This window comes from Anolis carolinensis, chromosome 1 (assembly GCF_035594765.1).
Source record: "Anolis carolinensis isolate JA03-04 chromosome 1, rAnoCar3.1.pri, whole genome shotgun sequence".
Classification (NCBI taxonomy): Eukaryota; Metazoa; Chordata; class Lepidosauria; order Squamata; family Dactyloidae; genus Anolis; species Anolis carolinensis.
In genome coordinates, this window is record NC_085841.1 from 217,511,437 (window position 1) to 217,523,937 (window position 12,501).

The 12,501-nt window shown below is 42.2% G+C and overlaps 1 protein-coding gene across 2 annotated transcripts in view; it reads left to right on the forward strand.

The window, feature by feature from the left end:
* Positions 1-12,501, forward strand: part of dpp4 (dipeptidyl peptidase 4) — a 99,687-nt gene that overhangs the window by 82,953 nt on the left and 4,233 nt on the right. For both annotated transcript variants that reach the window (XM_062965219.1, XM_062965213.1), the window contains exons 24-25: positions 9,389-9,461; positions 10,216-10,289. In XM_062965219.1, coding sequence (XP_062821289.1) covers positions 9,389-9,461; positions 10,216-10,289 — 147 coding nt within the window. The remainder of the gene's footprint in view (positions 1-9,388; positions 9,462-10,215; positions 10,290-12,501) is intronic.

Below are 12,501 nucleotides of genomic sequence, written 5' to 3' on the forward strand. Positions count from 1 at the left end.
ATCTATTCCTCCAACATGTTTTCAGATTGCATGGATTGCCCAAGAGTTTGGTCACAGACCGTGGGTCCCAATTCACCTCTCGTTTCTGGAAAGCACTACAAAAACTATTGGGCATAGACTCTCGTTTATCTTCGGCTCACCATCCCCAAACGGATGGGCAAACTGAGCGCACCAATGCCACTTTGGAACAATACCTTCGCTGTTATGTGAACTACCAACAGGACAATTGGGCTTCCCTGTTACCGCTGTCAGAGTTTGCCTACAACAATGGGGTCCAGGCTTCAACTAAAGAAACCCCGTTCTTTGCAAACTACGGCTTCCATCCACGTTTCTTCCCCCCAGTCATTGAAACCTCAGAAGTTCCCGCAGCAGAGGACTGGCTGCAGGAACTCACAGCGGTGCAACAACTTTTGCTCCAGCAACTGGACCAAGCCAAGGAGAACTATAAACGCCACGCTGACAAACATCGCCAGCCGGGCCCCGAAATCAAGGTAGGAGACCGGGTTCTTCTGTCCACTCGTTTTTTGCCCTCCCATCGCCCTTGCCGGAAATTAGATGCCCGTTTCATTGGCCCCTATCCAGTGGTGGCGCAACTTAACCCCGTGACTTTCAAACTCCAACTTCCGCGCTCTATGCGTATTCATCCAGTGTTTCATCGCTCCCTGCTCCTTCCGGCGGATGGTGTGCGCCCTGATGCAGACCGGCCGGCTCCCACTCCTGTTTTGGTAAATGGAGAGGAGGAGTTCGAGGTTCAGGACATTTTGGATTCTCGCTTTCACCACCGCCGCCTACAATATCTCATTGACTGGGTGGGTTTTGGCCCCGAGGAACGCTCTTGGGAAGACGCTTCCACAGTCCACGCTCCCGATTTAACCCGCCGCTTCCATCAGACCTATCCCGCCAAGCCGCGGCCTCGCGCCTCGGGGAGAGAGTCCCAGTTTGAGAGGGGGCTTGAGGAGGGGGATAGTGTGATGAGTCATGGGCCATGTAGTCCCATTCCTGGCACTGTTGTGCTACATGAAGAGGAAAACTGGGGTTTTTCACCGTTTCAGTCAGAATTGGAACTTTCCCAGCCAGATTTGGAAACCTTGCACCTGCAAGAGATTTGTCTTCCAGAAGTCTGTCAAACAAGCCCTGAACCTAAATCTCCTACGTTTTCTCGCCATGAGTTTTGTAAACAACAGAGGGGAGTTCAAGCGGCCTCTCGCAGGAGTGCGAGGATAGCTGCTAAGCATTCAGCTGATTAAGTCTGCTTCCATGGGAAACTTTAAGGAGTCACACATCTGGACTCAGAGAATAGCTTTCGTTTCTGGTTCTCCAGAGAACTGCTCTTTGGCGGGAAAACGGGACCCTATTTAGGTGTTTTACCCACAAAGGGATCTTGCGGAGTCAATTCGTCAGCTACCGGAGTAGCGTGTGTGGACAGCTACTCCGTTTCCAAGCCTCGTTCCTGTTTCAAGCCTTGTTCCCGATTTCAAGCCTTCGTTTCCAGCCTTGTTTTACTCTCCGGATCTTGCCTTGTTTTCCGGACCTCGCCAAGTAATTCCACGGATCCTATTCTTGCTCCTCGTTTCCTTGCTGCCTCGAATCAAGCCTTGTGTTTCAAGAATCAAGTTATTTCCTAGCCTTGCTCAAGTTCATGGACTAAGGACCTTGTCATCTCCCCTCACTTGCTTGGCAAGTGAGTGTTTCGGTTATTGGATTACAACTTTGGACCTTAATATTTCATATTGGACATTGCTTCTTTGGACTAATTTTGACCTTTCCTGAAAGGTCTACTCCTGGACTAATTCATACGCTTGCTTTTATTAACTTTACATATTTCCTTAATAAAGATATTAGATAGATTCTGGCCTCTGTGTATGGTTATTGGTGCTCTGCTGCCTGGGTCGTGACAGTAGGAGATTTTCTGGTTGCCTGTCTCAAGAGGCAATGTTCTCCACACAGGCAAATGAGTCTTTGATTATTTTGCTCTCTCTGCTTCTTCTGTCAACTGCTTCAATGATTTGTGGCCTGCCTCTAAGCTTTCTGAACTGATCCGCCCAATTCTGATGCCTTGTTCTCATCCTCAGAACCCAGTCCTCATTGTTGTTGACTGGGATTTTTGGATGCTGAATAACTTGGGGTTCTATAAAGGCAGGCTGAGTGGTAGCAGATCTGTGAGGTGGTACTTATGTAAATGGAAGTCTCTTAACTTGCTACAGATTGAAATGTTAGTGCTCTGGGTGCACAATGTCACTCTGCAACTTCACAGCACAGATGGCACCAGAGGACTGTGTAATCTTTTTGTGCCAGGAGTCGAATTTTCTTGGCTCAGCATCCATTGCTGGCAGTGTCCACGTTGAAACTGCCAGTACCAAAGAGCTAAAGGTTTCCAATGTGTTACTCAGAGGATTAAATTGGAGAGGTTGCAAGCAGGCTGTGTGTGCGCGCGTAGAAATACTGATCAAACTGTTGCAGTGCATTGCATCCCCTAAATGTGGAAAAGTGAACACTCTTGTTTATTTCCTGATAATAGGAGTCAAGAAGAAAGACAAATACATCTCTTGATATATATATCTATATATATATAAATGTAATGTGCTGTTTTACTATGGAGTAAACAGCAAAACCACTGAACCAAATCATGCCAAGTTTGGCCACAAAAGACATAGTCATCCAGTCTATGACTTAAAAAAAAAAAAACCCTAGAAAAATAAAGCCCAAATTAGAGAACGAGAAAGAGCTAGCTATTCCCTCAGCCAAAATGGCACCCAGGGCACAGGCTAAGTGCACTTAGGCCTCATCCACACTGCCTATAAAATACAGATTATTGGATTTGAACTGGATTATATGGCAGTGTAGACTCAAGTCCCCCCCACACAGCTATATAACCCAGAATGCCACAGTATCTGTTTGAACTGGATTATCTTGAGTCCACACTGCCATATAATCCAGTTCAGTGTGGATTTTATACAACTGTGTCGAAGGGGCCTCATATAATCCAATTCTAAGCAGATGATATAAGATTATAAATATAATATATAATATATACTGTGGTATAATAATACAGAACAATATAATCTCTAAAATCAGGACAGTAAATAAAGAACAACACTCCGCAAACAGGGAAATTCCAGACAGGAAACAATCAGGGCCAGCTTACACCTCCCAACAAAGGATTCCCCCAGGCAGGAAGTATCCAGGCTTTGATACTGTAAGGCCATTAAATGCTAATCAAGGTGACTAATTGCAGCATTCATACTTGCCACACCAAGACTATTAATTGTTATTCAACCTGGGCAACCAAGGATTCCACAAGCTAGAAATCGGCCAGGCTTTTAAGCTGCAAAACTATTCAGTGCAATTCAAGCTGGCCAAACAATGATTCCTCTACAAAGGTAGTAACCAGGCTTCTTTGATTGAGGGTGCTACTCCAGCTAACCAAACAAGGATTCCCCTATCTATAACACAGCCAGGCATTGAAGCTGCAAGGCTATTCAGTGCAATTCAACCAGACCAATAAAGGATTAACCTTGGTAGAAGGCACCCAGGCTTTGAAGCAGCAATACTACTCTGTGCTATTGAAGCTGACCAACCAAAGATTCCCCTAGGTAGCAAACAGCCAGGCTTAGAAGCAGCTAGGCTATTCACTGCAATTCTAGCAGCCCAAAAAATCATTCCCGTAGAATGCAAGTACCCAGCCTTCCAAGCAGCAAGCCTAATCCATTGTATTCCAGCTCACCAAACAAGGATTCCCATAAGAAAAAAATAGTCAGGCTTTGAGGCTGCAATGCTATTCACTGCTATTCCACCTGGACAACAAATGATTCCTATAAGCTACAGCAACGTGTGTGTGTGTGTGTGTGTGTGTGTGTGTGTGTGTGTGTGTGTGTGTGTGTGTGTGTGTGTGTGTGTGTAGAGAGAGAGAGAGAGAGAGGGAGGGAGGGAGAATATCAAGGATGGATTGTACGTTTTTCCATTGACCCAGGATTCTGATTATCTTGGAACAAAAGTTCACCATGTTTCTAGTTCGCTCTAACAAAGAAAGTAGGGTGAGATCCTTACAAGGGTCATACATTCCTCTTTCAGTCAGTTAAATGGAGAACCCAGCCCTACAGATTCATCTAAGGCAGTGGTTCTCAACCTTCCTAATGCCGCGACCCCTTAACAATAGTTCCTCATGTTGTGGTGACCCCCAACCATAAAATTATTTTAGTTGCTACTTCATAACTGTAATGTAAATATCTGATATGTAGGATGTATTTTCATTCACTGGACCAAATTTGGCACAAATACACGATACGCCCAAATTTTAAAAATGGTGGGGTTGGAAGGGGATTGATTTTGTCATTTGGGAGTTGTAGTTGCTGGGATTTATAGTTAACCTACAACCAAAGAGCACTCTGAACTCAGCCGATAATGGATCTGCACTAAACTTGGCACACTATCTACATGACCAACATTGAATACTGGTGGGGTTGGGAGGGCTATTTTTGAATTCGGGGAGTTGTAGTTCAGCAACACTCAGAGCACTCTGTACCAAAGTGGTCATAGTAAACTTGCCACACATACCCAACATGCCAAACTTTGAATAATGGTGAGGTTTTGAGGGGACTGACCTCAGAGGTTGGGAGTTATAGTTCACTCATATCGACAGAGCAATGTGCACCCAATTGATGGATCTGGACCAAACTTGGCAAAAATACCCAGTATGACCAACTTTGAATACAAGTCCTTCCATTTTATTAGCTAGAAAAGAATGCCATGCATGGTTTGGGAAAATATTTGTAAAAAAAAGAATGGATTAAAAGCCATTCTGAAGCTATTTATTAACGGTCTTGTATTAGGATGATACTCTCATCCTATTACTGCTTAGTTGTGCATTGCTTCAGTACTTCATTAGAGACATTCTTCTGAAAAGTTTTGAAGCATCAAGACATTGAATTAAGCTGCAAATCAGCTCAAAAAATTGACACCAAGACAAAAGTTTGGTCGTTTCTAAATGTTGAAAATCTGTACTGACTGATAGCAACACAGATTTGGATCCTTACAGCACATCCACACAGCCCTATATACCAGAATATAGGGCAGAAAACCCCACAATATTTGCTTTGAACTGGGTTATGTGAGTCCGCACTGCCATATATTTCAGTTCAAAGTAGATAATGTGTGATTTTATTTAGCTGCGTGGAAAGAGGTCTTTGTGAACTTGGGAAATGTACTGCAGAGTGATGTAATACATCTGCTAATAACATTTATTGTTAGATTTACAAATAAAAATTCAAAGTTGAGAACAAAAAAGTGATAATATTTTTAGTTTTATATGTGGGCAATATTCAATCCATAAAATAGAGACACTGGGTTTGGGTAATATCCATTGTTTTCACTGCAACCTTCATTACTTTTTTATTTCTTGGACATTTCCTTCTGGTATAAAATGCAGCCAGAATTTGATTAATATTGGTCTGTTTTCATTAAACATGTTTTAGAGAGTGATAAGGGGAAACAATACAACCTTGTTGGTCAGGAATTTTGGATATGACATTTGTTTACTGGTTGACTCATAAAATTATGGCAAAGGAAAAGATACTTGTTCAGGCCTTGGTGGTAGGGTTATGTGTTTGTAAAATGTTCATTGTTTTGTGTTCTGTTTACATTGTAAGTTGTTAATGAATGTAAATAAAAAATTATATATAAAAAAATAAAAATAAAATGGAGCCAGGTATATTGCTGAGGAGGCAATATGACTGCTAGGCAAACTATAGCTTTAGTCAGGTATGGATGTACTCAATCTGACCTATATGTTCTACTAGCTTGGGGACCCAGCGGTGCCTGGGTTATTAGAAGGCATTGTTTGTTTTGGAATGTTAGGTCATATCCGTCATTGGCTGGGTTCAGTGCTGTCTGGATAAGGGTGAACTACAACTCCCAGATTTGCTGGGCAATCACCTCCCAAACTCTGCTAGTATCCGCAGTTGGCCATGTTGGGTCTGTGTGCCAAGTATGGTCCAGATCTGTCATTGGTTGCGTTCAGGGCTCTCTGGATAAGGGTGAACTACAACTTCCAGATCCGAGGTCAGTCACCCCCAAACCAGGCCTGTATGCACAGTTGGCCATGTTAAGTCTGTGTGCTAGGTTTGGTCCAGATCTGATGTCAGCTGGGTTCCGTGCACTCTCGATACAGGTGAACTACAACTCCAAAATTCAAGGTCCATTCCCCTAAACCCCATTGTCAGTGGGGGTCACTGTTTCTCTGGATGCAGGTGAACTATAACTCCCTTTCCCCCAAACTTGTCCAATATGTTCTGTTGGTTATGGGGGCTCTGTGTGCAACGTTTGGTCCTCGTCCATCATCGGTGGGGTTCGGAGTGCTCATTCATTGCAGGTGAACTATAAATCCCAGTACCTACTACTCCGAAATGTCCAGGCCAATTCACCTCCAAACCCACCAGTATTCAAATCTGGGCATATCGGGAATGAATGGCAAGTTTGGTCCAGAGCCAGCATTGTTTGGGTTCATAGTGCGTTCTGAGTGTAGGGGAACTACAATTCCTCTACATTCCCCAGTAGGAGTCACAGTGCTCTGACTTGATGCAGGGTGAACTACAACTTCCACCATATGGAGTCAATCCCCTAAACACCTCTTCTGCTGTGTGTGTTCTGCAGACAGATTTGAAAGGGAAGGGCAGTAGGCGGGGTCATGCAAATTTCACACCAATGGAGAACCCTGGGATGCCTGTCTGTGTTGGAGGAAAATCTAGGATGAAATAAATGGTCCTCAAATGAAAGCATTCCTTGGGTGGTGTGCCATAGCGTTTGGGAAGGACATTGGCAGAATTTGGGCTACATGTTCATGGTGCTCGCTGTAACCTCAATGTCAATGGACGGGAGTGACTTGCTGGCTCCTCAGCACTGGGAACTGTAGCCTGTTTGTGGAGGCTGGAGGCTGTCTGTGTGAGCGGACATCCATGCCACATACATACATACAGGTTTGCACTTTTATTATGGACTAGCTTGGGGACCCGGCAGTGCCCGGTTTATTTGAGAAAGGCATTGTTTGCCTGTGTTTGAAGTGTAGTTTCGATGCAATGTCAGCTGGATTTAGTGAGTGTGGGTGAACTGCAACTTCCATATGCAGGTCCCTTCGTACACACTCCATCTCCCTGTAATCAGTGTCAGGATGTTGAAGTTTGGTTTTGATCAGTGATTGTGGGGGGTCACAGTGCTCACAGGAAGTGAATGAAGATACTGCAGGTCCCATCATCCGTGGTTCAAACTTTTCCAAACCGCACCAGGATGTAGGGCGGGTCATGAGTGGTCTGTGTGCCAAGTGTGGTCTTGATCAATCATTGGTGGAGGTTACAGTGGTCTTAGAAAATGAGTGAAGGTACTGCAAGTCCCATTATCCCTGGTATGTCCTCCCCCAAACTGCACCAGGACATAAAGTGGGTGAAGGGAGGTATGTCTGCCAAGTTTGGTCCTGATCCATCATTAGTGAGAGTAACAGTGGTCTGTTGGAGAGCAAATGTTTGAAAGTACAGTAGAGTCTCACTTATCCAACATTTGCTTATCCAACATTCTGGATTATCCAACGCATTTTTGTAGTCAATGTTTTCAATACATCGTGATATTTTGGTGCTAAATTCGTAAATACAGTAATTACTACATAGCATTACTGCATATTGAACTACTTTTTCTGTCAAATTTGTTGTATAACATGATGTTTTGATGCTTAATTTGTAAAATCATAACCTAATTTGGTGTTTAAAAGGCTTCTCCTTAATCTCTCCTTATTATCCAACATATTCACTTATCCAACGTTCTGCTGGCCCGTTTATGTTGGATAAGTGAGACTCTACTGTACTGCTAATCCCATCATCCTTGGTCCAGTCTTCCGCAAACTGCAGTTATGGATTTAGATTATATTTAGATTAGATTAGATTAGATTAGATTAGATTTAGATTAGATTAGATTTAGATTAGATATAGATAGTTGTAAGCATATTATAAAATAGAAGAAGACGTCAGTTGTAACATAGTGACGAAAGCCAGGATTAACTAGAAAACCTGCTTACATGCACATAAACACCTCCCTGTTTGGTTTTTGCAGTGGAGACTAGAGCAGGACAAGTCTCTAGGAGATGAGATGTGAAACAGCATACCACCTTAAGAAGTACAAGAGCAAACCAGAAGGAAACTGGGCTGACAAGTGCAAAGCAAAAAGGAAAAGACTGAAAGGGGAGCTCTCTAAGCGGGAATGGGATGATGATGCAGATACTATTTGTCATGGGCTGCCAGGAGAGCATGCACCAGGGGTGACTGTTAAACTTGTGAAAGAGGTTGTTTTGCAGTTCTCTCTTGAGTTTGATATGCTGTTGGCAAGTATTTGAAGCAGTCATACATTTGGCAGTCTTCTGCTAGCAGATTTGAAATGTTCAGTCCTCAAGAACTGCTGCATCATTAGGTTATGCAAAACAGGGTACATTTTTTGTAAATATGCCATCTTGTACTGATATGACATTTGTTCTATTATCCAAGGAATATGCCAAAAGGAGAGAGACCTTCAGCTCCCAGCCAAACGTTAACTTGTTTGTTGAGTGCTGAAGAAATGTTGACTGCTGCTTGATCTTTGTACAATGCCAGTTCTCCTTGCACTGGCCTTAGAGCTAAAGAGGAGCAGGGGGCAGCCGATAGTTTCTTCAGTTGGACTCCACGAAAACAAAATAGTCATGCAGAGAGACTTGCTTGTCTGCAAAAAGATCCCAGAGGCCTATTTCATTGCATTGTTTATGTAACTCTTGGGCAAAGATGTGAAACTTAGCTCCTCGTTTGAAACGGTAGACTAATAGTGGCCAAGTTTGCCACATAAACACTGTACTAAGTTCAGGAGATTTTGCTTAATGAATAACATCTTCTTAGAGTTGTTTTGGTTTTGGTTCTTCTTTCATTCTTGGGGATGTCTTTATTTCATTTTATCTTTTTTGGGACTCAGGCCCCTTCCACACAGCTGAATAAAATCCCACATTATCTGCTTTGAACTGGGATATATAAACTTGGATAACCCAATTAAAGCAGATATTGTGGGATTTTCTGCCTTGATATTCTGGGTTATATGGCTGTGTGGTGGAGCCCTGAGGGCTCTTCCAGGCAGTAATTTATTGTGGGTGAAAATGGGTTAAACCCTTTGCTATTTTTTGAGTTAGGGAGAAACCTTCTAAACTGGCTAATATTTGCTTTGAATGCGATTTCCTGCTTCTTGGCAGGGGGTTGGACTGGATGACCCATGAGGTCTCTTCCAACTCTACTATTCTATGATTCTGTGATTCTACTAATATTCCAGACTACAACATTAACTAATTATTATTGTTTTGGGTGTTTGCTTTTTTTTTTACATTCTTAAAAAATAGAATTCTACAGTCATGGCCAAAGCTCCATATTTCAAGGATGTTGAATATCTACTGATCCATGGAACAGCAGATGGTAAGGCACTCCTAACAAGACATCATATGTAATATAGAGTAATCACTTTGCTACTAGCAAAGGGGAAACACAAAGGGGAAAACCATGACAAACCATTGAGCACAATGACAAACCATTGAGCACATCATTGCTGTATCTTTGTTAGCTTTTAAGGTAGGCTGAGTCAGTGTGGAGTGTGGGACTAGTAATCTGGGAGACCAGCATTAAATCCCTGATCAGCTATGGAAACTGACTGAATGGCCTTTTGTAAGTCACACACTCTCAACCTGAAGGTTGGGTTGCTGACCTGAATGCTGCCAGGTTCGAATCCCACCTGGGAAGAGTGCAGATGAGCTTCCTCTATCAGCTCCAGCTCCATGCGGGGACATGAGAGAAGCCTCCCACAAGGATGGTAAAAACATCAAAAAACATCCGGGCGTCCCCTGGGCAACGTCCTTGCAGACGGCCAATTCTCTCACTCCAGAAGCGACTCAAGTTGCTCCTGACACGAAAAAAAAAAACCTCAGAGCAAGGCAAAGGCAAACCTCTTCTGAACAAATCATGCCAAGAAAACTCCTTGATCAGTTTATCAGAAATTATTTAAATGCATACAATATCAACAAAGGTGGGTTGAAGAGTGGTTTCCTGACTCCGGTGTTCAGTTTTCTCTCCTCTCCCCCACCCCACCATCTCACCCCTGGCAGATTCTTCACCTTATCCAGATAATATTATGCATTACATGAGTCACATTTTTCAGTTTCTTTTATATTTCCAGATAATGTTCACTTCCAGCAAGGGGCCCAGATCTCAAAAGCACTGGTTGATGCAGAGGTGGATTTCCAAGCAATGGTATGTGATAAGCGTCCATAGGCAGCTTGCTTGTAATGCTATTTTCATTCTAAATGAAAGAATAAAACTGCCTGTAAGAAAAATCTATATAACAAATCACCTTTCTCAGCCAGGAGAAGATGAAAAATATGGGAACAGCAGATGCTTTCTCCCAAGAAAGTTTGATCATGGAACTAAGGAATTATATTCAGTCTTAGTATCTGCAGTTGTTTATGTGCAGAAAACTTGTACTCTAGTCCTTGGTAGAAAAAATAGGAGCCTTTGGACCTGCAAAGTAGGTGGCTCTGCTGTTGAACTATGGCCTTTCCCCTAATCTAAACATTAAAGTCCAAAGTGGATGAAAATAGTTTCCTATGTAGTCTTACGTCAATGATCTACAATTTAGCCCAGGAAAAAAGGATGGCTGAGAAATATTTATTTTGTAGTTACATTTATGTACTGCATTTCATCCTGTGACCTGAAAATGCTTCTGCAGTGGTCATATATCTCACCCCACTCTCTATCCATATTACAATCCTGTTAGTTAGGTAGAAAACTTTCCCCATAGCATTGAGTCATGGCAGTTAAAGAAGGGATCAAACAGCCCTCCATATCCACATATTCAATCATCAATGGCTTGAATACACACACACACACGAGGGTTGAATGAAAAATAATGCCTCCACCTTCGTAACTCCTCAACGGATGGCAGTACTGGTATGTGGCAGGTACTAGCTTTTTCAGTAGACTCTCCTCTACAGTTCCATTTGGCGGGAAGCCTTAGCATCGAATTGTTGTGTTGTTAAAGTACGAAGTATGGAACCCTGCGCAGATGGTCAGTCAATGTGACTTAAGCAACGTGCAGTCACTGAATTCTTGACAGCAGAAGGTTCAAGCATAATTGGCATTTCACAAGAACGTGTGGGTCACATTATTGTTTTGCTTGGCTATTGGAAGATCTGTGCATGATGGGTACCCAGGATGCTGATGCCCGAAATGAAAATGCACAGACTTAATAATAATAATAATAATAATAATAATAATAATAATAATAATAATAATTTATTTGTTTGACCAGTCATATGACCATTTCAAAGTGCAATATAAATATAAACAAGGCAAAAAGGATGGGAGGACAGGCAGCTGACCTTCTGTTTGCCGTCAAAATCTTATTTTCCTGATTCTTCTTTCAGGAAATGTGCTCTTTTCTTGATAGCTTTCAGGATAAAAAGGCTTACTCTAATTATGGTGGATCTTTCTTGTCCTTGCAAGAGGACTGTCAGAAGATCATTTCTGTTGGGGGACCTAAAATTAGATAGTAATGGATGTAAATATCTGTGTCGAAGTTCAGCATATGCTGGGCAGTCAATCAAAAAATGTTCGATATCTTCCACTATTTGTTCTCCCCAGACACAAAATCTCTCATTTCTTGGGATGTTACAGTAGCGATCAGTTTGCATCATAATACCGAGTTGTTCAAACCTGGCCCTGGTATATATTCTTCTTAAGAGTAACAGAACTAGAATAGTCAAATAGTGTTCTAAATGAATATTCATTTTGTGGGAGGCTAAAAACTTTGTGGCAGAAGATTTACCTATACAGTAGAGTCTCACTTATCCAACACTCGCTTATCCAACGTTCTGGATTATCCAACGCATTTTTGTAGTCAATGTTTTCAATACATCGTGATATTTTGGTGCTAAATTTATAAATACAGTAATTACAATGTAGCATTACTGCTTATTGAACTACTTTTTCTGTCAAATTTGTTGTATAACATGATGTTTTGGTGCTTAATTTGTAAAATCGTAATCTAATTTAATGTTTAATAGGCATCTCCTTAATCTCTCCTTATTATGCAACATATTCGCTTATCCAACGTTCTGCCGGCCCATTTATGTTGGATAAGTGAGACTCTACTGTACTTGCTAGGTCCAATTGAGCATAGATATCATGAGTGCGTTGCATGAGCACTTGTTTTGCCCTAGGTCCTAGATCATTCAAAAATTGTAAAGGAAGGCCAATTTTAGCATTTCATTGTTTAAGGCCACTACCCAGGATGACTTGTGGGCACGCTGGTCTTGATCCTCTAAACATAGGAGAGGAAGTCTACTGGAATTCAACTAATTTACCTTTGACGAGTAATTGAATTGTCTCATTAAAATTTGAGCTTTTACTGGGAGCATTCCTAGCTCTGCCCTTACTGCAGCCATCAGCGTTGTTCTGGAAAGGC